We start from the raw sequence: 27,117 nt of genomic DNA, 5'->3' as shown, positions 1-27,117 counted from the left end.
TATAAAATAAGTCGGATGTTGTCAACACTGCATCGCTAAGCTGCATGATTATCACTACGAAGTTTCTTCAAACCTCGAGAACTAAACCTCGAGAACAAACAACCCTGAAGCGCGCAACAGTGCTTACAATTCATACTTTACATCCGTATAGAGCGAGCCTAATATGATCGTGCAAAATTTATCGTTAAAAATGAATGAATTAAATATTTTGATCGTTAATTTTTTCTATCAATTAGCCACCTGATTGAAATTTGAGTAAATGATGTGAAGCGAACTTGCAACACCATAACTGCAATGTCTGTCCATTCAATTCACAAATTCGCAATTGCAAATTTCCATCGCGGATACTTCATCAAGGAATAAATTGAGACCAATGTGTTATACGTGATTTTTTCATCACTAACTTTCAGAGCAAAACATATAAATTGTCGCATGATTTCAATAAAAATTTTCGGCATTGTTTTTAAGTGTTTTCTCTCGTTCGAAATATTTCAAGCACGAAATGAAGGTTTACGACTTATTTCTCAAACATAAAGAAAAATGTGATCACCATTGAAGCGTGCATAAATGAATGATATTATTAATCGATGATACTGACATCATCATAAATCACTATTTTGAGATCCGGAAAGTCAACAAAAAAGGTACGAAAATTATAAAAATGATGCAAGTGAAATGTATCTTGAACCAAGGCTAAATAAAAGCAGGCATACATATTCTATCAAATCTCCTCCTTGTTTGAGAGAATATATTTGGACACTAAGAACATGAAGCATAAGCAATCAGTAGAGGTACTGTACTTGCCTGCATCATCGGGAGCAAGAGACGTGAGACAATTTGTTACACCTCGGAACTATCTTGAAACGGATTCGTTATTTATCTATTTATTTATTTATCTAGCGTTACTCGTACGATATTAAAATAATAACCTAAAAATTTGACTAAACGATAGCTTATGAAGAAAAAGCCACTTATTGCACGAAAAATTTTGGCCATAAATTGAAAAGTCAACGCAAGACGCCAGCAAAAAAAAATTATTCGGCAAAGTCTAACCAGGGTCTCCTTGCTGAGGCGGAGACTTCTGCTTGATCTCATCATAGACGTGGTCAACGAGGCGGTTGTCTTTGAGGTTGTCGATGCTGTGGTAGAGATTTGGGTTCGTGGAGTCGGCCTCCCATGCCTTCCTGCTTGTGCTGCTCCCTGGCACGTCGTAGTGTTGCGGCCCTGCACCGGCGCCTGTGGAGCACATCACATTAGCGATGACAGTGACATGGATGGGCTGAGGCGCTATACATGCGCCTGTGGAGTACATCACATTAACGACGAGAATAACGGATTGTTGGAGTCATAAGCATTAAGATATTTTGTTTTGTTCCGGTGTTCCAACCGGTTAGTGATGTCTCGTAACTCGTTCTTAACACGTTGACTACGATTGCTTCATCTTGTATTATTATTTCATTTTTTGTACTTTTTTTAAGCAGGGTTGCCAGACAGTCATTTTTTCCGGACAAATTCTGTGATTTAGTTTTTCTCAATTGCGTTGGCCGGCTAAAATTTATGATAGGGGTATTTCCTGATTAAATTTTAAATACTGAAAAAAGAAAATAAATGGAATTTTATAGCGGAACCTACAAATAAACTAGTAGGTATACATTGGATTGTCGGCCTTTTTGGCTTTTTTTGTTTTCGGATTTGGCCGATTTTATGCAACCTGAATTATGTACCACTACCACCTGGAGAAATACATTTCGTGGTACGCATATGTACCAATACGTAGTCAACGTGTTAAAATAGAAGGAACCGTTTTCTATTAAAAGTTGACTTCATGATAGTAAGGAATTAATACTGCACGAATATAAACAGTTAAGAATAGCTTCAAAAAATCTTCATCAAAATATGAATTACTCACTGGTCGAACATAAAACTAGTTTATCGTACCCTACATTATGGCTATAAGTCACAACATGACGCGATTTTTCTAAAACGCGATCAATGTTACAACTGCTTTCACCCAGCTTTGCATCACAAAAGCTAAGTCTGGTCCACTTTTTTAGTGCATCAATAGCAAATTTTCAGACACGCACCGACACTACAAGATGCGTCGTCATCGAAGGTGAAGCTTCCAAGTTTATCCCAATGCCGATTGTTGGTGTCCTTGTTGTGGTTGTGATGGAGGTTGTTATGGATGGTGTTGAGAGCACCATTAGCACCACTACCACCAGCACCACCACCACTACCACCAGCCTGTCCGTTGTTGTCGGCTAAGTTAGGTTGTGACTTGCTCACAGGTTGGTAAGCGTAGACTGGGTTGTCGAAGTGGTGTTGATCTGCATGAATAAAATAACTTATTAAAGAAAGAACATCGGCGAACACAGACCTGCGAATAAATGAGCATAAAAATCGTCATGGTTTTCATCTGTAATGATCCCGAATAATTCACCTCATGTTTACTCAAATAAGCTAAAAGACAAAAACGGACAGCATGCAATGAAATAAATTGAGCCAAAAAGGTAGAAACGAAGATCTGCGCGTTATTAAATCATCAAACTCAACAGCCACTTTCGAAAACCTGTCAATAAATTACCAAGTTATCGTCAATCATGCGTTACATTCCATAAAAATAAAGAAAGCATGAAAACACATGCCATAAATGTGATAAATGAAATAAGGTAGAAACATGAAATGAGCAGCGAAAGGAAAAATGGAAAAATCGAGGAGCGAATTAAGAAAATTCCAAAGTGAATTAATCCTGAACAAGAAGAATGCTACTTGATAAAAACAAGAAAAATGTTCAAAGAATTGACAGTCATAAGTGAAGGTGCTAAGAGGCTCGTAGCCAAATTTAGGCAATGAAAGAAGAGTGCAACGGCAAAATGAGTTCTCTATCTGATTCTGTTATGTCCAGGTATTGCACAAAGAAAAAGAGTGAGCAGAGAAGTGAAGCTGAATTTAAACCCTGGACGTTTAGTAACGCAATGAATTAGTATGAAAATCCTCATTAGGCATTCTGAACAGAGACGAAATGAAATTGAAATATTGAGTTTAGCTTTTATTGATTTTCCAACCACTTCAACTCGTGCAATTTTTGTTTATTGTCGACTTTTGAGTTTTGAACTACAGATGATCAGGCGTATTGCAGCCTATCGTGCCTTTGACGTGGAATTAACGTCGATTGAACGATTCTAACTAAACCTATTCGTAATTAACGTCGTTTTCAACGTCATTTGCCTGGACGCTAAATATTAATCTGAATTCTTGAACGAAGAAGTCTTGTTATAAATGCAAAATTAAATACCATATTAATACAATAAAAGCGATAAGCAAAGCGAGAGAGACAAGGAGCGCAGACCGCTCATCCTGCTGTTATGGACAGCTTCTGGCCGGTCTGGCCCACCCTTAAGGGAGAGGCGCTGCGCTCGAGCCTTGGCGGCGGCGTCTGGAGGGGATGGAGCCGGCGGCACCTTCAGTGACGGCTCCCGGGACAGCTTGGGTGGGCGGTCTGTGCGGCGTTAGTGAGCCACGCGTAGAAAACACAGTTATGGACGGTGTTAAGGTAATCATACGTAAAAAATTGAGGATAATTGATCAGAAGCTGGCTAAAAGTTAACATGGATAAAGAGAGACGCTCTAAGCATAAGGCGCGAACAAATCAGTGAGTAAAAGCACCATCAGAATGTAAAGCGCTGATAAGAAACAAAGAGCTGAATTAGCGATTGATAGCTAGACAACGTTTCAAATGTTTAACTACCTTCAGGTTGACGACCGAGAGAAAATACAGATACAGCACGGTTGTTTTCTTCATTGCAAATTCGAGGTTAATAATGTAGCGAATCCAAGAGTTTCAAGCAAAAGTTGGAGTGTTAGTAATCACGAACTTATTGATAGGGAAAATTCACGATGCAATGCAGAAAACATCTCTGGGTGAATTTATTTCTCAAGACGAAGTGAATGATGAATTTGATGATAGACTGTTCCGTAGAACATTATAAGGACCACAACGTCAGTGCCCGAGACATTTTGTCAAAAAATCATCCTAGAAATCACTTTTTTAGAAGAGAAAAGCAATAACTATTCACAATCTTTCTCACAAAAATACAAGCGTAAGGCAAAAAAAGCCGCCATTCCTTCGAATTACGTGACAATCAACATATAACGTCAAATGAAAACGTCTAGTAACTGTGAAGAAAAATTAGTAATTCAATGACGAGCTCCGGGCAGCCAAAATCTTCTTTATTCAGTGATTCTTGATTGTACCCTTTCATTATGCAGCCCATATAATGCAAGACTCCGATGTCCAACATGAAAAAAGTCATTCCCTGGTCAGCCCAGTCATTAAAATATTTAGACCTCTTTGAAACTTGATACCCAGAATCAGGTAATATTCGCCACATAAAGCGTAAGCGACAACTCACCCGTGGTGGTGTGAGGGTTGGCGGTGTACTTCACGGCCAGCTCCCGCTTCAAGCTTTTCACGCGCCGCCTGTCAAGTATATACGAGTCAGTCATCTCAGGAGCTTCGCGTGATACCATTATTGAAAACTGAACTAATTTGGTCAATACATCACAAGATACATCACTGATATTACTGTATATAACACAACTAAATTCAACAGAGGCATATACTAAACGTCATATACTTTCAAAGTTCGTCATTTGAAAAGCGAACACTCAAGGTTGATTTACTCGTAGCTCGGCCGTTTGCCGTCCAGTTCATGTCAGACAAATTTTTTATCAGTAAAGAAAAGAAACTACACAATACCAGGCTCTAGTGGAGGACAGAGACAACTAAATCGAGTAACTCCTAACACTCAAGTCGCCAAAGACATATTTTACCGGCTTTCAATAGAAACAATCTCTTATATGAACAAAACTGAATCACGACTCCCTAGTGATATTACAACAGCTTCGTATTTAATATGTGGCAAACGAATTCAAAAATTCGTAGTTTTTGCAGTATTATACAGTTTTTATTGAGAAGCGGCGAAATAAGCGCGGCATGTGTTATTGACTGTAGAAAAGATCACCTGTAGTAAAGGACCAAAGACACAATCACAGTCAAGACGATGAGGAAGACGAGACCCATGATGATGCCGGCGTTGGAAGAGTGACGTGGCGAGGGTGGAAGAGGCTCCAAGTCAACGATGGTGCTTGTCATGGGCTGGTCGCAATGATCGCCTAGAGACGAGGAAGCAATTATTGTAATTTTGGGTTATATATAAAGGCGCTGAAATGAAAAAACCATTCGAAAATAAAATAATACACACAAGTGGAAAAAAGATTGGGAATAATGATTAAAATTAGTATTTTCATAAAAATGGCCAAGCAAAAGTACGCATTGTGTGAAGAGAGTCTCAGAAATCCGAGTCAAGAGACTCACCTCCGAAGCCGTAACGACATTTGCAACCATCGACGGGATGGCAGATGAATTTTTCAGACGGACAATTGCAGACAAAGAGACACTGGCGACCGTAGTAGCCTTCAGGGCACGCTGTGAAACAATGTTTATGAAATTGCAGATCAGAAGAAGCAAAATTTGAATAACAGCTACAGAAAAATGCGAAGCAGTTAAGTGTTTACATGGATACGGTCCATTATTTTCTCATTATATCACAGTCACGGTTTACATTCGTCGTATCAATAACATTTTCATATCTAAGATGATTTATAAAAATGTGCTTCTCTAAATTCCAAGTCATAGAATATTGAAGGAGCAATCAACAAAAAAAAAATAAATACACAGGAAAACTAGGAAGTCTGTTGACGTGTTCGCAGAAGCATAACCAAGAATCGCTCAAGGTTTCGACAGCGTGTCTATGTAGTATGTAGTGCAACCATTGTCGAACAGGATTGAAATTCAAGACTGCAGTAATTATTTTATAAACAGCTTTTATTATACTGATGGTTCGATATAATTTTACACTCGTAAATAAATTAAACATTATAAATTACACAAAAGTTACATTGTAATTGTTTTAGATTTGAAAGTGAAATTGTGAACAAAAACCCACTATGGGAACTTCAAGCGCCGTTAGTGAAACTCACTCTGCGTACAGCCAGGCCCCATCCAACCCGGAAGACACTCGCAAAAGCCGTCGTTGCCGCGGCAGGAGGCGTGGTTGCGGCAGTGGCAGGGCTGTAGGCAGTTGTAGCCGAAGAAGTCGTGGGCACAAGGCTGCGAGCAGTTGGCTCCCGTCCAACCAGGCAGACACACACACTCGCCTAGAGACAAGAGTCATAGTTTAGGTATAACCTTCACTGGTTGATCGAGTTCAATTCTTCACACACGAGAAAAATTGTTTGCTGTAGGTTATGTATGCTTTACTGGGACATAAAATATGTAATCCTATTGAAAATTAATTGAAGTGCCAGTCAAACTCACCCACCCTGGGGCAAGAGACACAGGTCAAGAACATCCATCACTACTATCCAAAGTTCAAACATTTTTACATAATAAATGCATCTGTTGACGAATGTGAATGTTTGAAACTGATAGAAGATAAGTTTTCCTTTGAAAATTTAATCGAAAAAAATCTATGTGAAGACAAATACCTTAATATTTTCTTAACCAAAATAGCTACCGTACAAAACAAAGCTACGCGAGAGAGGCATTGATCATGGACACGAGTCATTTACATAAAAATTTCCAATTGGAGGTGAATGAGCTGCAATGCTGTAGTCATGAATGCCAGCGCAGATTGGGCCACTTGAGGTGAAGATTGAAAATTAACATAATGATATTGAAGAATTGTAACCTCCAATAATCTATTCATCGCTTACCAGTCTCCGGCTTGCATTCTCCACCGTTTCGACACTGGCACGCGTTCTCGCAGTTGATGCCCCAGTAGCCTTCAATACACGTGCGCTCGCATCGAGGACCTCTCCATCCGCTGGCACACACGCACGCTCCAGTCGTGTGCTCGCACGTCCCGTTACCTGGTCAACATACGTATTGTTGTTACCATAAAGCAACACACGCAGTGTCAGTACCATAAAGCAACACATACAGTGTCGGTACCGTAAAGCAACACACGCAGTGTCACTACAATAAAGCAACACACACAGTGTCAGTACCATAAGGCAACACACGCAGTGTCAGTACCATAAGGCAACACACGCAGTGTCAGTACCATAAGGCAACACACACAGTGTCAGTACCATAAGGCAACACACGCAGTGTCAGTACCATAAAGAAACACTCGCAACATTTTCTAGTTGCCCTACACATGGAGCAACTTAGAAAGATTCAATTAACACCAGTCGCTATCGCGTCCAAAAAAGTGACGAGTTGAATATTACATTTATTTCTGCCCCACATCTCATCTTTCCGTCGACAAGTGAAGCGCCGACTCGTGTATAGCGAAATATGTACATTATTACGATAATTATTGGCAAGATAAGGAAATGTCAAGATAAGATGAGAAATATGATATTGCGAACTTAAAATATCAAGAATACAATCATAGGTTGGTGCCAATTAAATTCAAGGCCATTTAGATTCGCTCAGAAAAATTAAAAAACTTTCCTTTTCATTTTTAGTCGATTGTGATCGAGTACCTATCCCAAAATTTAGACATCATGATTATTAGAATAAGTTGTAGTTGAAAAAAATTGTCGAGCGTTACACTCAATAATCTAGCAACATCCAAAACTATAGTCATGGATTGTCAATTCACTTAAATCAGTTGAGGAAAGTTATAAACTTTCATGGGATAGCACTAACCATGACTGCATGTAGGACAGTCTTGGTTGCAGTTAACGCCGTGTTTGTGCGGCCGGCATGGAGTGTTGCAGTCAGCCCCGTTCCATCCGCGCTCACAAATACATTTGCCGGTCTCGGGATGACAGGATCCTTCGTTCTTGCAGTCGCAGCGCTTATTACAGTTCTCGCCGTACTGACCGCGCGAGCAGCGACTCTCGCAACTCACGCCTGCGCACAAATCAGAGAAACGGCAAATAAGGGGCATCGAAACTTTAATACATAATCAATATTGTATTTAATCGATAGAAGTTTGAAATGAAGCAACGACAGTAGATTTCCATCTCGAAAGTTGAGAGATACAGTCACCTCTAAAATGAAAAAAACGTCGATGCAAAACATTAGTTCAACTAATTAGTGTTGATATGGCAGGTAAAGGTGAATTCAAAATATTCGCGAATAATTTCAAGGCTCACCTCGGAAGCCCGGTTTGCAGAGGCACTTGCCCGTCTCCGGATCACAACCCTCGACGTTTGGTCCCACACATGCGCAGTGGTATTTACAGTCGGTACCATGCATGCCTTGCTCACACGTCTTCTCGCACCTGCAGAACAGATTGTTTTAGTGACCGAAAGCGACTACCTTCACGTTTGGCTGTGAAATTACTCCGAATAGTTAGAGGATTAATTAACACTCAATCATTACACGATAATACCTGCTTTCTCTAAATAATCCTTAATTTCTCCTGCTATCATACCACTAACCTATCGCCGAAGTGTCCTGGTCCACACGTACACTCTCCCGTCTCTGGGTGACACGCACCACCGTGCAGACAGTCACACTCTCGAGTGCAGTTGGCGCCGTATCGCCCGTCTGGACATGTCACAGCGCACTGGAGGCCTTCCCAGCCTGAGTCACACACGCACTTGCCAGTCTCGTGATTGCATCCGTTGCCGTTAGCACAGCGGCACTCCAGCATGCAAGACTGGCCATACTTGCCGTACGGACACGTGTCTTCGCACAACGTCCCGTGATACCTGCAATGACGGCTTGGTAAGTTACTGAAATACAAGCAGTATCGTCATGGTAAGTTACTTGTACTTCCATCGCAATCTTTGTGATATTATTTAGCAGCTTTTTCACATTTTCTAAAAGGGTTTGTACTTAATTTAGTGTCACAGTTTTCCAATCAATATTTTTCATTTCACTGCAACTAGTGATGTGGTTCAAAAAATCGCACGATTTATCTAAGAGAAAGGATCATTTAATTACGACTATAAGTTCTACGTTATGCCGAGAACATCTAAGCAAAATATATCAAATTAAATTATTTATTTGCCTGTAATTAAAGGTAGGAAGATTATTAACGACCGCCTGCAGAGCAAGAATAATTCAAAGATCCTAAACCTTGTCCTTGGCAATAAGCCTATCCTACCACAGTACGGGCTGCAATTAGAGATCCTAGCTTCACTCTTACCCAGGGGCGCAGGTGCAGCTGCCGTTGATGGGGTTGCAGAAGGCGCCGTTTTTACACTGGCACGAACTGGAACATTTCTCGCCGTACTTGTAGAAGGGACACGCGCGCGAACACGTCACGCCCGCCCACCCTGGCTTGCACTCGCACTCTCCCGTCCACGGGTGACATCTACGAGTCAGATAACGTGCACCAGTTTAAATAAATTCATTGTCGATATAAATACAGAGGTAACTTGATCATATTATACATCGTATTGAATATATATATTATATTCATTTGATCTATCCGAATTGCTTTAAGCCTTTAAGCGGTGGTTGAGGAAATTATTCAACAGTTCAGCCTGCTGTAACAGCTCACCTTTCTGTACTGGCAGTCTCACAGGAGCACATTTGGGAGCAGCTGGGACCGAACTGGTTTGCAGGGCAAGCGGACTGGGAGCAGTCGTCTCCTAGCCAGCCCTCCTTGCAGAAGCAGCGGCCGGAAATATGAGAGCAAGTGGCTCCGTTTTTGCAGTCGCACGTTTCCGTGCAGTTCACTCCGTACGTTCCCAAGGGGCATTCCTTCTGGCACTGCACAAAGAAAATGTTTTTAATGTGCTACTGACAGTCGGTGAAATAAATTCGCAAGTTTACAAGAAATTTAAAAGCAAGTTGTGAACTCGCAAGTTCACAGGGAATTTAAAAGCAAAGAAAACGCCAAGCAAATTCACCATATCGATATTGAAAACGTTTCGGAATCCAACTCCATCATCAGTTAGACAATCTAAAAATTAATACAATTATTTTATAAGTCAAAATTCTAAGTCAGACATTAAAACCTAAGAAGACCTGAAACACAAAACAACCTTAAATCGGAAACCAGTACTCGCGGAACACAGAGCCATAGTAGACACGAAAAGATTAATACTCAAGAAAAAACACTAAAACATAAAAGCTTGGCGAGTCACTAATTCAAGAGGATAGGAACTGAAAGCATTATTGAGACACGGTTAGTTTTTAAGTAATGTTCATCTAGGCCGAAAAAGTTACGAATTGAGGTATTTAAGTAAGAGCGGTTTCAGAATTCAAGAGTAATGTCGTATATTGAAGTTTCTTACCTTATTGCCAAGGAAGCCCGCCGTGCACTTGCACCTGCCGGTGACGTGATCACACGTAGCGCCGTTGTAGCAGTCACAAACCTCAGTACAGTTGGTGCTCCACGAGCCAATGGGGCATGGGTTGGCACACACGTCTCCCTGAAACACGATCACTGGTAAAATAAACTGAAAACCAGTTAAGCTCAAGATCACTAGGAACAAACTACGCAGGAGACCGACTTTTGTCAGAGTATCAATAATTTTAACCGATTGGTTCACCAACCGAGAAGGTACACAATCGCATATCTAAGTGTATAATACAAATACAAGTGTCATGGCTAAAAAACCTATTGAGATGGAAACCTCGTACCTTTCTATACCATTTAATTACAGACATTCTAGTATACCTAGCCCATCTTACTGTCACGAAAAGTATAAGAATCGGCAACAGGCCATGGGCCTATTTCTTTAATGCCGACACTTCTATTCTACTCTATCTTACTGTCGAAAGTTCTCACCGTCCATCCAGGCGGGCAGTTACATTTGCCGGTGATGGGATCACAGTTTCCGCCGTTCTGGCACTGGCACTTGTTGCTGCAGGCGTTGCCGTGGGTGCCCGAAGGACACAGCTTCTCACAGAGAGGCCCGGTCCAGCCAGGGGGACAGTAGCAGGCCCCCGAGATGTGGTCGCATGTGCCTCCGTTGCGACACCTGCATTGGTCTTTGCAGTCCTAAGAAGGATGAAAATTTGTGCCTAGGTTATTAGAGATCACCTATGAAGTATTCTTTAATTGCATACAGATTTTTTGCCGGGTTTCTAAGAAACAACGAATCAATTTCGAAGACGAGGAGTTCGAAATAACCAGCAGGTGCACAGTTGCAGGCAAAGAATCCACCTTGGAACGATGCGGTTACCGCTAATAAGTTATCGTAAATTAAAGAAACAAGAGCAAAGTTTACCTAGTTTACATATTACTAATACCATTTAATCAAACATGCTCCCGATTTTATCAAACCAAACACATTGTCATTACTATTTTACCTAACACCTTTCCAATACAATATTATCTGAAGTGTAGCTAATATAATATGGGATGCACATTATTGCACAAACTACCGTCTCCGTGATGCACTCAATGTATCAAACTATTGTGGTTTATATGAACAGCCAAACAAGACTGATAAGAGCCAAATAACATCACGGCAAGCAAATAACAGTCAATGTCTCACCATGCCGTATTTATTTTGGGGACATTTCTCCTCACAATACTGGCCGATCCAACCAGCGTGGCATGAGCAGTTGCCGTAGAGAGGGTCGCACTTGCCCTCATGGAGGCAGGGACAGTCGTGCACGCAGCCCATGCCCCACTTGCCCTCTGGGCACGCTGCACGCACACGCCACATACTTGTTACTATGACATCATATGAGAGTGATGGGGGAAAAAATAAATTGGAATGCATGAAAAAGAGGGGAGAGAAATGAAAAATACAGATATGGAGAGAAACAGCAGGCATTGAATTCTTTTCTAAAAAAAAACAAGGAAGTCGATAATATAGGAAATCAATTAACCTGGAATGAAGCTTCGAGATAAAGAGGTAGATAAAGAAGCAGGAAACGAATAGTATAATAAAAACAGAGGCATCGATATCACTAATGGAAAATTACGAACAGTGAAACAATGCAAAATATGAATTAAACAACGATAAAATAACTAAATGTAGACCGGTTATTGACCAGATGTTAAATAAAAAATAAAATTAATTACTGAGTTCAAAACTCACCTCTCATTCCTACCGAAAGGCAGCAAAAAAAGGGAAGAGATGATTAATTGGGCAGGTATATAAGTACATTATATACATGTATTTCAGGAAGTGATAAAAATGACTCAAGAATTTATTTGCCAACAAGAACCTTGATTGCTTCACCAGGATATCAGGTGCATTTTACGATGGCAAATGTATTTCCATATTGTCATAATGTCATTGTTATCTTCCAGCGCCAACAAATGACGGTGTGGGGGCAAATAACAGAAAGCAAGAAATAACGACACTTGTTAAATTGACAGAACACAATCGTAGAAACCACGTGAAAATGTAACAAAATATCTAAAGAGTAACCGGAGATAACTCAAAAGGATGTAGAAACCAAAAAGAGTTCCTCCGAAAAAGAGTACAATAAACATAACATTTCAATTACTACTTCACGTGTTAAATAATATACAAATTATAAAAGATGACATAAAAACGGATGATGGGCGCTTTTTAGCTACTTGGACAGAGCTTTCATGGTAAAAATCATTAGAATTTGGTTCGAGCAAATGTCACTTGTACGTGATCAGTCGTCAAGTTTCAGCATTCAACAATTGAAGAGCAAAGTGACTTTGTAATAGTGAGAAAATATGACAATGCAGGAACTGTGTCATACTGTCATGCAGGAACTGTGTTGGCAACAACATGATATATCCTTACAATGTTGAGTACCTACCTAGTTAATCGGGCAATGGAAAGTAGAAAAGAACCTAACGTGTAACGCAATTTGCACGAATTCGTTAGCGATCGCACCTTGCATGATTAAAAAGCGTGAGCGAGCGAAACGCCACTAGTTCACAAACTGTCCAAAATATGGTGCATAAACCAAGCATTTGTATTGCTAAACCAGATGGCCGAAGGATGAAAACTAAATGCACATTTGGCACAATGATTATAGGATTGCGAAAACTACCTCAGAATGAATAACAAGGCCAAATACGAGTACCAAAGTTCCAAATGTAACCGTCAGCCGAATGAAGTCTCTTGGTTCTATTCAAGAGAAGCAAGAGCACAAACATAGCACCATAACTCACAGTATTGATAACATGTCGTGCCCGTACAACGGTCGCTTACAACCGCATTCATAAGGTCTCCGTCAGCTGTAATCACAATTACCACGAATTAAACTCTGGGAACATAAAGCCAACTGCTCTGCAGAAATCAACATGATACATAACGACGATGCTGCAGGGATCTTTTGCTATCGTTGACGTCTCCAAAGTTGTAGCATGATTTCAGTAGCAACACAAATCTCTGATTGCAACTTCGTCCTGTTCAAAAGTACGTAATGAATTCTGCGGCAAAGTAAGACAGTTCGAAATGAGAAATTTGCTCCCGTCAAAATTATTTATTGTCGAAGTGAAAATCCGAAAAAACGTTTAGGGTTTGGAACTAGTGACGTGTTAGAAAAGCAATACCGGGCAAAGAGTTGAAAAAAACAGTCAATGAACAAACTTATAGCTTGGAAATTACTCCTTCTCAGTCAACACCAAATTTTAGCATGCAATGCATTCTAAACCCACGGAAAACGCTACAGGCAATTTTGAATTTTCTGCAAACAAAAACAAACCAAAACTTTCCAACACAATCAAGCGTGCTGATTGAATCGGCATTAACCACAAACCACGACAAAAATAATTCATCTAATATCTATATAATAATGTAGCAGTATTAACATTAGTTTTACTAATAAAAACAACTGAGAAATCTATTGATTCCTTAGACGCTAAACAAGGGACGAATCAACCCGTCTAAATATTTGAACATAAACACAGGACTTTCAAAGAACTCGTATTTACGGAGAAATTTTATTTTTAACTCGAGAACCGTTCGCGACGAGAAGCGCTAACGGGGCAGCACTCAAAAACGAAAAAACATCGTTTATAAAATAGCATGATATGAAACGATTAAATTTTTAATCGTCGATAATTTTTAAGTGACAAAATTATAGCAAAGCGACCATGGAATGCTTAAGGGCGATTCCAAAGTTAATCAGCCTCAACAAAAAAATCCCCCAGAGGAAGTCTCAACATCATACTTTCTTATCAAGTGATTAAACAATACGTAACAAGATACTATATATAGACAGCAAACCCAATGTTGCCGCTAAATTAACAACAGGAATATGAAGACACAAAGGCTTACTGATGTTACAAGAGGGTCCTGAGAAGCCAGCTTCGCAGCGGCACAGGTCGGGCTTGAGACAGACACCGTGTATGCAGTCCTGGGAGCAGATGGCCTTGCAGCGGTCCTCCGCAGGCACACGAGTGTACCCGCTACAGCACACGTCCACGGTCCGAGTCTTCGTCTGACTCTGCAATACATCGTTACGTTGAGAAATTTATTGCGGGTTCTTTATTCATTAGTAAGCGTCATGCTAAAATGCAGGAATTTTACATCAAATTATTAATCAATATAATACCTGAATTGTATTTACATCAAAAAGGTACAAGTTTCAATAGTTATCTGCATGCGAGCTGGGGAAAAATGGAAAGTCATGCAGATTGATCAAAGTTACACGAAATCATCTCTCAGCAGCATTTGCCCGACTCTAAAATTGCTGGCATATTTTCCTCTGAAGTAGTAAATAAAGGCACCAAGTAGCATTATTGTCTGGGGTAATTGTCATAATTTATCTCAACCGTAACAGGAACGTCTAATGACCGTAATCTAAAACGTCAAACGTAACTGGTGTTTATAAGCAGCTCTAACTGCCAGCATCAACAAGAAACCATCGTAATAAGAACCTCTCACCTGAGTTTGGTAAGCAGTCTTGTAGTTCATCTTGTACTTGGAACATTTAGGAGGAATGCTCAGGCAGAAGACGTAGGTTCGAACTCTATACGCCTTCACCACAGATACGTTCACGAGGCTCGTGTATCTGCAAATAAGTGCATATTAATATTTTCAAATATTCGAGGGTTTGAACCTTTATGTATAAAATCAATGTTGCTGTGAGGATACTAGAAAGACGTAATTCTGCTCACTTGCACCATAATTTCATATTGTTAAACTCGGAAGTTAAGGCTAAATAATAAACACAAATGCTGCAGCAGAATGCAGTTGGTTACGTTGATTTTCCTCACTGGAATGCAATATAAAAATTTCATGGAAAGAAAGCAAAGCCAAAATTTCTCAGAACTCGATGGACCAAGCAGGCTCTATTCCATGAATACGACGTGTGGTATATTTCAAAACAACTCAGACCGGAGTCAGCAACACGAGGGTTGAGACATAATTTTGCAGCCATTGTTAGGTTTGGTTTCAGCCAGCATAATATTGGTGAAGTGCTCAAACTTAAACTTTAAAGCCAGCATGGTATTGCTGCAAAGCTGCTTTTCAGATATTGATGTCGGCCTAAATTTAGTGAAGCGCTGATAATTAGATATTGACGATAAGAGTTGAACACAACAGGCTTGCTATAGTGATAAGCTCCACATTATAAGCCAACATGACTTATTCAACGAGGAATTGACTGAAGGAATTTAACCGAAAATGAAATTTATTTCAAAAGAATTATATACCTATGCGAATTACAAAATTTTGACAATATATGCATTGCCATGAAAAATGGGAGCGTGAGCCGTTTCTATACAATTCTTATCACGGATCAAACACTTTCTAAATAATCCACTACCACGCAGCAAAGATTTAAGCCCATCAATGAGAGCAAAAGCCTTTCCCACACTCGCTGGCATAAAGAAGAAAAGTTCTCAAGTTACGCGCAACATCAAACCTTGTTGACACTCCCGAGCATTGCGATGCAGCCAAACAAGATACTGCGCTTTGGTGCAACAAGCCTCTCTGCATGAACGGTACAATTGGCTCGACTATTTCTAGATGCAAAATAAACTGTCTTTCCCTACTACGAGTTCAATCATTACAAGTTTCAGTATCAAAGTCTGTTCTAAAGGAGAATTTATAACAAAATCACTATGTGGTACGATCCCCAGCACTCAAAAGTTCTAGTAGCTCAATCTCATCATCTTTCGACAAACGTTTCAAAGGTAAGAGTAGAACATTTTTTAACTTTATTTCATTGGTGAAAAAAATGGAGACGGGACCGAAACGGGGATATATGAATTATAATTGAGATTTAATTCATAGAGGCAAATCTAATATTTTCTCTAATACTATAAAAAAGAATAAATACAAACAATTTTGAACAGCTGAATTGACGAATCTGAGATGAGAGAAAAGTTTGAGCAACTAAAAAATATGGACTTTTAAAACTCCTACAGCAAAAAAAAAAATAAAAAAAATTTGAAACGATGCTGAAAAAACTATAAATTTTAAAATTTTAACAATAACACAGTGTGAAGAATAATAAACAGTAAATTGATAGTTAAGGATAGTGAAGCACGTTAAAATTATAACAAATGAAGGAGGCATAAGTCAGAACTCACGTTTCTTGCTTGGAACAGACGTTGGGTCCCGTGAGAGCATTGGTGGCGACAGGTATGATGATCAGGGCAATTATCGCCAGCAGGTACAGACGAGACGGTAAAGAGAAGCTTTTTCGAGCAAAAAAATTGTTTTGACAGGAAAAAAGTTGAGTGCTAAATTCCAAACATAAATTAGCATAGCTAAATGGATGGAGACGTGAAGCCAATGGTGTTTTGTAATTAGCGTTTTCAGGTTTGTTTTGAATATCAACCTGAGAAGTTGAGCTCTCGGTTCCTTTTGATGAGACATTATCCCAGTCAGATAAGCTCGCAGATAAAAGAAAATTTCCACTCGAACAGTTTAGTACATTATTCATGGCGGGATCGATACGACGCAGGACATGCGTTGTACGAGCCACGGCATGGTCAACATTCGTTTCAGGAGTATAAGAAGCTGAAATATGCGGTCTGGCAGGGGTTCTTCTATAGTGAGGATGAACGGCAGGGTTGTGCGAAGAAGGGGCTTGTAGAGAACCTTCTGGCGTAGAGCAATACGGAGCTGATAATGAAGGTTGATCGCTAAGACTTCCGTCTCTCCAGGTAGACTTTTCTTTGCACCAAGACATTTCTCCGCTGCTTCTGCTGCCCTCGGATGAATTGATGAATGCAGCTCTTGACTCAATCAAAAGCGATTGTTTGGGCGCAATTTTTGTTTGGTCTTCACTGAACAAGTTTATTTTTTGCACGGCTCCACAGCTACTGTTTAATTCAAAATTGTCTTTATTTCTTTGGGCGTTTCTAGCCCCATCTTTAACACCTGCTGAATCATTTCGGATGTCGAACAACCGACGCTGATATTGATATGTTGAACTTGGGGACGCGAAAGCTCCATCAAGAAGGAGTTCATGCGTTCCGCGTTGGTCCCGACTACCACCCTTTTGGCTGCTGGAGGCGTATCCCTCCCATGGGAAGGTATTGCTTGAGGGCTTCATGGTTCTACGGCGTCAGAGGCTCGGCCCAGCGCCCGCAATCTTCATCACACAGTCCCAGCTGAAAAAAAACGTAATATGAAAGCAAGAAAATTATTAGAGCTACGTATAGTACATTTGAAACTTAATTAGGTGGAACGTTCAAGAAATTTCTAAGGTAGAATGTGTGCAGTACCAAAAGAATGCATGACAATGCAGCGTATATACTTCCAAAAGTTATTACTAGAAGTTCTTGTTCTCGTTCAAATGTCTTCCTTAACTTAATATACTCTGAGCAATGCTGGGGGGCAAACTCATTGAGGCAATAACAGGGCTGCATAACTGACTTGAAGCTCTAGGAATTCTGATGCCTCTATTGCTAACGCTGCGCGGTACGACTGTGGTTGTGCTTGTGCTTTCTGGAGCTGCTGCAGCGAACAAAAAGCATGTATAAATGCGCGAGAAAATTGCAATAAACGTCAGGTCTAGAAAAATATCACGGAAATACAGCGCAGGTATTCACATCGATTCAACGTACTAAGATATTAGATTTATGGGCAGACACCAGATTCGAAATGATTTATCCTCTTTCCGTACAATCAAGAACACTGTTGTATAATGAACAGGAATGGGTTGTGGGGTCCATTTGAATGCTGAGCAATTCTTAGGTTAAAAACAGGGGACTCTGCATCTTTTGGGCCCTGTGTTGCGACATTAAATTTTTAGACGATTGGATTAATCAGTACGCAGCCGCCATCAAAGGTTTAAACAGAATTAAAGATAACTGTAATAGCGTGTACGTGTTTTGCGTGAACATGGAAGCAATATTCTCTCAGCACAGATAACACTAGTTCTACACTACTAGCAATATTCTTTCAGCACAGATAACACTAGTTCTACAATTCTAGCAATATTCTCTCAGCACAGATAACACTAGTTCTACGTTACTAGCAATATTCTCTCAGCACAGATAACACTAGTTCTACGTTACTAGCAATATTCTCTCAGCACAGATAGCACTGGTTCTACATCACTAGTAATGTCCTCTCAGTACAGATAACACTAGTTTTTCATTTCATATAGATTACTAGCAATACCTACACAGGTAGCACAAGACACAAGTGCTGCATAATTAGCTGCGCCTAACTTTCATCATGCGTGCGACGGATCCTACTTTCCTATCGCGTGACGCACTCTAGAAATCACTGCACGTTGCATATGACGTCAGACGTCAGGAGAAACGTTGTACAGTCAAGGTAACGGTAGCCGCAAGAGGCTGCGTCATGCTTGCCGTTTTTAGCATGTAATTTAGATATGCGTTACTTCAAATACATTTAACAAAATCAATAGTTGGAAACAAAACATTTTCCGACATCAACCTATACAAATATATATTTTGACTGCGAAGGGAGCAGTAGGTACCTACGTTCAACGAGGTAAAATTAGACCGTAATAATAACGTATAACATTTAGGACCGATTATAAAAATCCTCGTGATTTTTCAAATCATGATTCATTCCTAATCTAATTATTAAAATTTACTTTCGATATTTGATAAATAAGACGAATCGCTGAGCATTAAAACTTCGTGGGAAATGAAGAGAGCCGACACTAAGGTTACGGACCAATTCGCGGGAATACTGATTGCGGATATCAAGATGAATAGCGAAAACTTCAAAGTAACCTTGGACATAAATAACTATTATTTAAAGAACAATGCTAACGACTCATCTGAAACGCACACCACATCCAGTAAAATTCTTGGAAACAGGCCACCGCAAACACTGTGATGACGTCACTGTGGCCGATGTGCCAAATCTCGCCACTTGTTGCCATATTAACAAACTTGGGCTTCAGCAGCCGAGAGCTAAACGAGTTTACGTGGCACTCAGCTGCTGGGTTGGTCTTGTGATCTCAATTGTTGTATCGAGCAACAATATGTGATCGAGGATCAGGCAAGCTTATCATTGGTGGGAACGGCGGCATGGACAGCAAATCGCGACACTCGATCAAGTGGCAACACAGTAGTAGATGACTAAGCTGAACTTGCGAGGAAAAGACAAAGAAACTCTACAGAATTTATTCACTATCATCCAAGGAAATACGGAGCTGTCATCGTAGATGTTGCGATAATGGTACAATATACTGGTCAGTAATGCATACTGAGAACAAGACACACTGCAATTGGCACGATGCCGAATATTAGGTGGGAGATATACGAGCGTGACGCCCTTAGTTAACTGTTGGCTTCCTGCGCTCTAGTCCTTCAGTGAGCACGAATATGCCATTACTGCAGTACTGGTCACCAGTTCAGTGGTCAGCTTGCAGTAGCTCCTTAAATCCCAAGTTTGATGAAGAGACCGTGTGAGACTATATTGCGCTATATAGAGAGGGAAATTCATGCCAATGTGTATCAGATACATGAGATAACCTCTAATGAAATAAAAATATAATTATTACTACATAACACTACGACATTGAATCGAACAACAGCGCGCAATATGGTTCCAATTGCTTTCAAATTGCAGATTTTGCACGATAAGTTTCTAATATATTTCGCGGAAATTACACCACCGTACAGGAGGCAGAATTGTACCCGTACATGGTGCCCAAATGTCAACCGGACGCGAGCTCTCGGCTCCCGACGACGGCCGATAAAGCTGCAGGAAAACGCACTAAATTTCAAATGTTCTTAGGAGTCACGAGCTGATAATGAGCAAGATTCTGCACCGTAAATAAAAGAAATATACATTGACACTTAAAGGGACATAAGTGAGGCGGTGTGAAGGGTTCTAGAAAAAATAGGGAGCGGAAATGGTCGAATTCGTTGACGCACGTTTCCGTTAGTTAAACATGAATAAATAATGCTGCGAGAGACCCAGAGACCCGAGCTGTAACATTTACAAGCTGTCAACTACGTTACATGGAAAAGTTAGAATAGAAGTAGCCATGTACAAAAAAAACTTCGATGCAATCTCTTGATCTCAAGCCGCATTATCGAGTTTTTTTCGTCGTAGACAATAAGATAACTATTCGCGTACGAGATACCAGATACCTAACACGCATAATTCACTAGTAGCATATGCTGCATATCACGAAGACACAATCTGATGATACGCGGACTAATGATTTTTGCAGACAATCCTTTGAGACAGCGAGTGCGCACATGTGCAGGGCAAACTTATACAAAAGCATAAGCTTTCACGGATGGAGCGAGCATCGTGATGCACCTAGACTACAAATTGTTGACACTTGGGCCGTTTTCTTGCAAGCGAGCGAGCAGAGTTTGTCTCACTCTCAGAAAGAAAACTGTGTGATCCGGATTTGGTTTATACCTTTCATTATCGTTTCTATCAAGTTTTAAAATTCATCAGACAAAGATGCTTAACTGAAACAAAATGAAAAGTTCTTTAACTATAACTCATCAAATGTATTGTGCCAGTCAATATTAGATTAGACCACTTGATATTGCATTTATATGTGCGAGTGCTAATAGATACAATGCGTAGCTAATTATTCCGATAAATTATGCTAAATAATATTGACAATAATAGAATATGATACTGATATTTTAGTAACAATAATAATACAAATCATAAATGATGAATTTATTAAGCAAGCATCTATACCGGAAATTCGCAGGACAACGGCAACGAACGGACAAAGATGGGTTGAACAAAGATTGGGCTGCTCGACGTACAAGAGAAGCGGAGGTACTAGAAGTTATTTCGCTATCTTTGGAAATGATTTGTACGATGTTATGACGAGAAAGCATTCGACGTTGATAGTGCAGACAACTGATAAGATAAGCATGATTGTTACAATAACAACCGAGCAATGACCACATCGATCAGAAATTTCGTGTTTTTTCATTATGACCATGCAAATAATAGTACTAATACTATTATTATCACAGTACTAGTATGTGAGTTATATAAACCATGATAATAGTGCAGCGTGCTCAAGCAATACAATAGCGAACGCAATGTTGCACTAGAAGGATTAAAATCGTTTTCATAGCGAGCCGTTGGCACGCGATATTACGAGTTTAAAATCATTGTTCAAGTGTAAAGTGACCAGATGTATAGTCATTCAAGAAGGTTCAATTGCGCGACATGAACGTTAGATCAAATAATACGACTTGATTTGAACAGACTTGAACAATAGAAAAAGTAACACAACGTTCCGAATTTTAATTTAAACGTACACAAGAAAACAAAATGAGATAAATAAACACCCGAGAAGAGGAACTAAATATAGCAGAGGCTGCTTTAGCTATCAGAGTGCAAGAGTGGGCACGTTTACTCGCAGGGCACTGCCATGTCAAGAAATGTTTTGTGCTCAACTGATTATTAAATGAGTGAAAATTCAGTACCGTATGTAAGAAGAACACAAAACCATATATACTAACTATATCCGACATTTGGATTTAGCAGGCATGACGTTTGAATCGGTGCTGTAGTATCGGTAAATGCTATACAATAGTAACAAGAACACCACAGAAATATAGATGTGACTCGGGTCAAGATGCAAAAGTATTCAGTTAAAATTATCTTCGTTCACAACAAATAAAACGCTATACAGCAATGAACAATATACTGCAATTCATCTGTTTGTACTTGAACTATTTTGGATCACACTAGCGCTGTATGTGAACTATATCATATTAAATGAAAATATTCATCGAGTTCATTGAGAAACTCAGCATAGCAAATTATATGTGGCAAAGAATAATATGAATCTGCTACGAACAAAATTGCCGTCAAGTATCATGCTCTGCCCCTCCTTCAAGTCTCCGCAAACTGTAGCAAGTCAGGATTGGATCAAAATCTTTCAGGGATATCAAGTCTGGCATGTTGCTGAGTCTGCAGCACCATCTGCAGAGTCAGCGATTTTGTGAGGCTAAATGAGCTCGGAATGGCCAATATTTATCTACAATATCAACACATCAGAAGGCCTGGCGTGATCGTAAATCAAGAATAAAGCTGAAATAAAATAGCCACTAACTGCAATAGCTATTGAAGGATTATTTTCTATAATATATTTCTCATGGATTATCCCCAATTACAATGAAGTGGATAAAAGAAAAGATAAATCAAATTACTTACTATGCTTAAATATTATGAATACTTCACAAAATTGCACTGAGCTGAAAAAAATGTGAATTGGAAAATATTTACAATAAAACAACCACTTTTTTCCATTTAATTCCCGGATTGCGTTCAGTTAAGGGTCATATAACTACATTGAGTAACTCAAGTGCCATTTGAACATTATTCACTATCAAAAAGTCTGTTTTTAATACAATTCTAAGGTTAAACTGATGCGATATTCAAATATGATTTCAATTTGATAGGTCTAGCAAGCTAATACTAGCTCATCAATACGTCCGTCCAGTGAGTCATATTGCGTGCATTGTGTGCGCATGACATATGCCAGTTATACGTAAGCTTATAACACGACACCGCCCTATACATATAACAACACACACGCGTGTGATGTGTCTCATGTCAGCACCAGGATGTATGCAGTCACACGTGACAGTCACGAACGCTGCCGCACACAGCATTTACACAGTGTGCGCACACAGCATTTACACAGTGTGCGCACACAGCATTTACACAGTGTGCGCACACAGCATTTACACAGTGTGCGTGGCAGCTACAGGATTCCGCTCATATCATGGTTAAATAACTTAAACAGAGCACATGGAAATATTATTCCCAAACAATAATGCCATTCACACCGAAATTTGATGAAAAATTGCATTTCTCATAAATATAGATAAGTTAACGTTATCAAATTAAGGTTCTTATCAAAAACATATTGTAATCTTTTTATCATCTTGTCTAAAATTGCATTGAGACTACGGCATGTTGAGACAACGCACAACGGCCAGTCTCCTGTCAAATTAATTTTCAAACATGCCAACAATTAGTCACTAACACTTTAACAATAGAATAACTTTCACAAGCTAAAGCTAAAGCCAGAAAACAATACTTCAAATAAAACTGAACGCGTAATTTCTTCCCAAAAATTCAATGTCTTTTTAGATCAAGACGTTCAACAAAAATGTGGAGAACAAAAATAACATCAGCGTGCACGCCACCCTTGGTGGGTTTTTTTCTTTCAATTATGGAGTATCCACTGTATTATTATGAATGAATGAATGTTTAAATAAAAAAAAAGCGTAAAATATACGAAATGCAGTCAAAATTTTAATTTTCCCCTAAAAATTTCGTTGTCACCAACCAGTTCAAGGCGGGATTCGGAAAGGGGTAATATATGAATAAGCGCATATATATTGGATCTAATAATCTTCAACGATATTTTTAATATATAATAAGCTGATATTTTGGTAGGTACTGCCTAAGTAATCTGGCTGGTGGAAATATTATTCCCAAACAATAATGCCATTCACACCGAAATTTGATGAAAAATTGCATTTCTCATAAATATAGATAAGTTAACGTTATCAAATTAAGGTTCTTATCAAAAACATATTGTAATCTTTTTATCATCTTGTCTAAAATTGCATTGAGACTACGGCATGTTGAGACAACGCACAACGGCCAGTCTCCTGTCAAATTAATTTTCAAACATGCCAACAATTAGTCACTAACACTTTTACCAATAGAATAACTTTCACAAGCTAAAGCTAAAGCCAGAAAACAATACTTCAAATAAAACTGAACGCGTAATTTCTTCCCAAAAATTCAATGTCTTTTTAGATCAAGACGTTCAACAAAAATGTGGAGAACAAAAATAACATCAGCGTGCACGCCACCCTTGGTGGGTTTTTTTCTTTCAATTATGGAGTATCCACTGTATTATTATGAATGAATGAATGTTTAAATAAAAAAAAAGCGTAAAATATACGAAATGCAGTCAAAATTTTAATTTTCCCCTAAAAATTTCGTTGTCACCAACCAGTTCAAGGCGGGATTCGGAAAGGGGTAATATATGAATAAGCGCATATATATTGGATCTAATAATCTTCAACGATATTTTTAATATATAATAAGCTGATATTTTGGTAGGTACTGCCTAAGTAATCTGGCTGGGTTGATCTTGAATACATGAAATATCATTGCATGAATTCCACCCTGACCACCAAACATGCATAAGACCCTCGACCTAGACCGAAAAAGGGGAGGCGTTTGGATGCCGTCGCACAAGAGGAGGCAGAGAAGGCACCCCCATAGCTGGGCAAGGACAGTTGCACTGCGCTACTGTCCGCGATATCCTCCTCGGTGATGCTGACCAACACTTACACAACTATTAGTACACTACGTGAGCTTGCATATCAAAACCTACGTCAATATTCCGTGAAGATTAAACTGTTAGCCTGATATACTAATTGACTTTTATAAGCCAGTTATCCAATACAACACAATACGCATCGATTTCACATGAACCTAATTTAATGCTATTAAAACAACTAAAGGCAAGATATCAGTAATGAGTAGATATGAAACTGAACCATATCGTACACTGATTATATCATACACCGAATTTTCGCGACTACTAATTCCAGAACACTATCATACTATATGGCAACTTATGTCGAATATAATTGGCAAGTAGACACTACAGTCTTAAATTTTTTCACTTCTATTTTCAGAAAATACAGTAAACATGGAGTTGTCAGCACCCGCATCGCAGCTAATACTCAGCGGTATCAGTAGGGCGCAATAATAAAGATCTAAACGGCGTCAGCGGGAGACTTGTGGCTCAATGGAGGTAGGCAGGGTTAGGACTAAGTGCTATGTGCGTCTCCATGCCTGGGGCGTCTATGTCAATCTGCTGACCACTCAAACGTACACATGCTGACAGTGTGTGTACGTTTGAGTGGTTACCATGTGTACCAGCGTGACACTGGTACACATGAAAATACCAATGAAAAATCCTCCACGAGAAATGATATAATCAAAGTAAATAATACTCCTTGTGTTAATATGATATAAAGGCATAGCACGACTCGTACGCGTGCAAGAACTCGACACTCGTTAGGTAATTGGTAATCTGGCACACCTACTATGGTGGGTATGGTGTACTGCAGCCTAAGGAAAATATTGATTTCTCACGGTATGGAGAATAATGGAGTGGTGAAAATCGTGAAATAAGAATTATGCGTAGATAGTTAATTGATTACATTACATTTTCCTCTAGAATTTCATTAACTTATAAAGGAAGTACACCCAAAATATGTCTGGGTGTAATTTAATTCCGTTGAATAAAAGCCAAAAAGACAGCATCAGAATCATTATCATTTGACCATTTTTCGTTTCCATGTTTTAATTTTCATATTTGTTTACTTAATAATGGTAATATTACCCTGGTATATTAATTCGAATAAGAATTGCAAATACCTTGGCAAAATTCAGACACCAGCACAGCACATCACAAGTCTAAGCACGTATCACAGCCTCACCGGTACCGCAACGCAGTTGAGGTTTTTACGGTTTCATAACCCGACTAGCCTATTGCCCCTAACCCGACTAGTGACTACATAAGACCCTAATACTAATAGTACTCGATCATAGTAAGAATTGCAACGAACAGGGTAAACTCGGCTATATAAAATACAATTACCAGTTCTAAGTGGGTCTTCATTTAGATCTTGATTCTTGAGCTTTACTTGTAATCGAATAACTGGAATAAGGCAATCGCTACATCGAATAAATCGATCACTCCAGTAACCCAGCACAAGAATTACAAAAATATTAACTGACTGCGATTCAAAACGTTCATTTCCTACCAGGCTACCACAAAAGGCACAATAAACAACCACATTATCCAACGATCGCTAATTCTTTGGATTCCCTGGTGCGTTAACTTGGTTAGAAGGCAAAATAGTAAAGTTTGCTGAGAACCGCCTAAAGGCTAAGCTAAGGCAAGAATAAAGGTTAGGTTTCAAAATCACCACGATCATGAACCATATAAACGCTTGGGTTGGGAATTCCACGCAGAATTCTGAATGAGATAAAGAACACAAAGCGATTAATTCTTACAATAGGAACCTTGATCAATCATCTATTCTCTATTTGGGACGCGAGGCAAACCTACGACTCACATAATTGTAGGCCATCGAGAATCCGCCAGTTTTTAATACAGCATTCAAGCTAAGATACAATTAATAATAAATCTTTTGTCAATTTTGAAGTAAATTTAAAACTTACTGATGATTAATCCAGGTTCTGAAGTGAGATAACGGGAAATGGAGTACACAAGCCTTCTAAGAACGTAGCATAACCTCACACCACAACGTCCAGAGCGCAACTGCCTACTTTACTTAGCTTCGAGCATTCGACTGATTCGTCACAAATCAGACGCTCATGACCGGTTGTGGTTCTTCTCTCTGTCTGAACCACTTGGCTGGCTCAGCTGTTTCTGAGATGCGTTTGACAAATGCATTGCATCCGTATGTCAATATTATGAAAAGTATGAAATTAAATAGAGTCCGCCTTCGATGAAGTATGAAATTAAATAAATTTAATCAGTATTAGAAAAATTGCATAAAGTTTTGAGTTACGTTCCCTCGATGTACGGCCACAAGAAGCACACAGATCGAAAAGGTGTCTTGTGCTGCACGATTTAACAAGCAAGTTTCTATAGCCTAATAGAATACATACATGTTGAATAGTAAAATATCAACTGACGGACACTCAGGGTAAATAATGTTTTGACATCAGAATTTATCCATG

General features: G+C 39.3%; 1 protein-coding gene across 4 annotated transcripts in view; it reads right to left on the bottom strand.

Annotated features, from left to right (window-relative positions):
- The window catches only part of LOC108675076 (protein draper), a 37,185-nt gene extending 10,430 nt beyond the window's left edge, over positions 1–26,755 (bottom strand). The window contains exons 1-21 of one of the 4 annotated variants that reach the window (XM_047880199.1): positions 26,593–26,755; positions 16,464–17,492; positions 14,812–14,938; positions 14,203–14,371; positions 12,031–12,039; positions 11,479–11,633; positions 10,767–10,979; positions 10,270–10,407; positions 9,531–9,742; positions 9,174–9,341; positions 8,461–8,733; positions 8,173–8,300; positions 7,721–7,927; positions 6,778–6,933; positions 6,043–6,219; positions 5,378–5,488; positions 5,025–5,175; positions 4,413–4,480; positions 3,350–3,499; positions 2,085–2,327; positions 1,054–1,236 (exon numbers count right to left, since the gene is read on the bottom strand). In XM_047880199.1, coding sequence (XP_047736155.1) covers positions 1,054–1,236; positions 2,085–2,327; positions 3,350–3,499; positions 4,413–4,480; positions 5,025–5,175; positions 5,378–5,488; positions 6,043–6,219; positions 6,778–6,933; positions 7,721–7,927; positions 8,173–8,300; positions 8,461–8,733; positions 9,174–9,341; positions 9,531–9,742; positions 10,270–10,407; positions 10,767–10,979; positions 11,479–11,633; positions 12,031–12,039; positions 14,203–14,371; positions 14,812–14,938; positions 16,464–17,434 — 4,009 coding nt within the window. In that variant the 5' untranslated portion in view covers positions 17,435–17,492; positions 26,593–26,755. The remainder of the gene's footprint in view (positions 1–1,053; positions 1,237–2,084; positions 2,328–3,349; positions 3,500–4,412; positions 4,481–5,024; positions 5,176–5,377; positions 5,489–6,042; positions 6,220–6,777; positions 6,934–7,720; positions 7,928–8,172; positions 8,301–8,460; positions 8,734–9,173; positions 9,342–9,530; positions 9,743–10,269; positions 10,408–10,766; positions 10,980–11,478; positions 11,634–12,030; positions 12,040–14,202; positions 14,372–14,811; positions 14,939–16,463; positions 17,493–26,592) is intronic. The other 3 variants (XM_047880201.1, XM_047880202.1, XM_047880200.1) reach the window with 3 other exon arrangements.
- Positions 26,756–27,117: the final 362 nt, after the last annotated feature.

This window comes from Hyalella azteca, unplaced genomic scaffold (genome assembly GCF_000764305.2).
Source record: "Hyalella azteca isolate HAZT.00-mixed unplaced genomic scaffold, Hazt_2.0.2 contig4947, whole genome shotgun sequence".
In the NCBI taxonomy this organism is placed as follows: Eukaryota; Metazoa; Arthropoda; class Malacostraca; order Amphipoda; family Hyalellidae; genus Hyalella; species Hyalella azteca.
The sequence above is the reverse complement of the archived record's forward strand: the minus strand, read 5'-3'. Positions and strand labels throughout refer to the sequence as shown.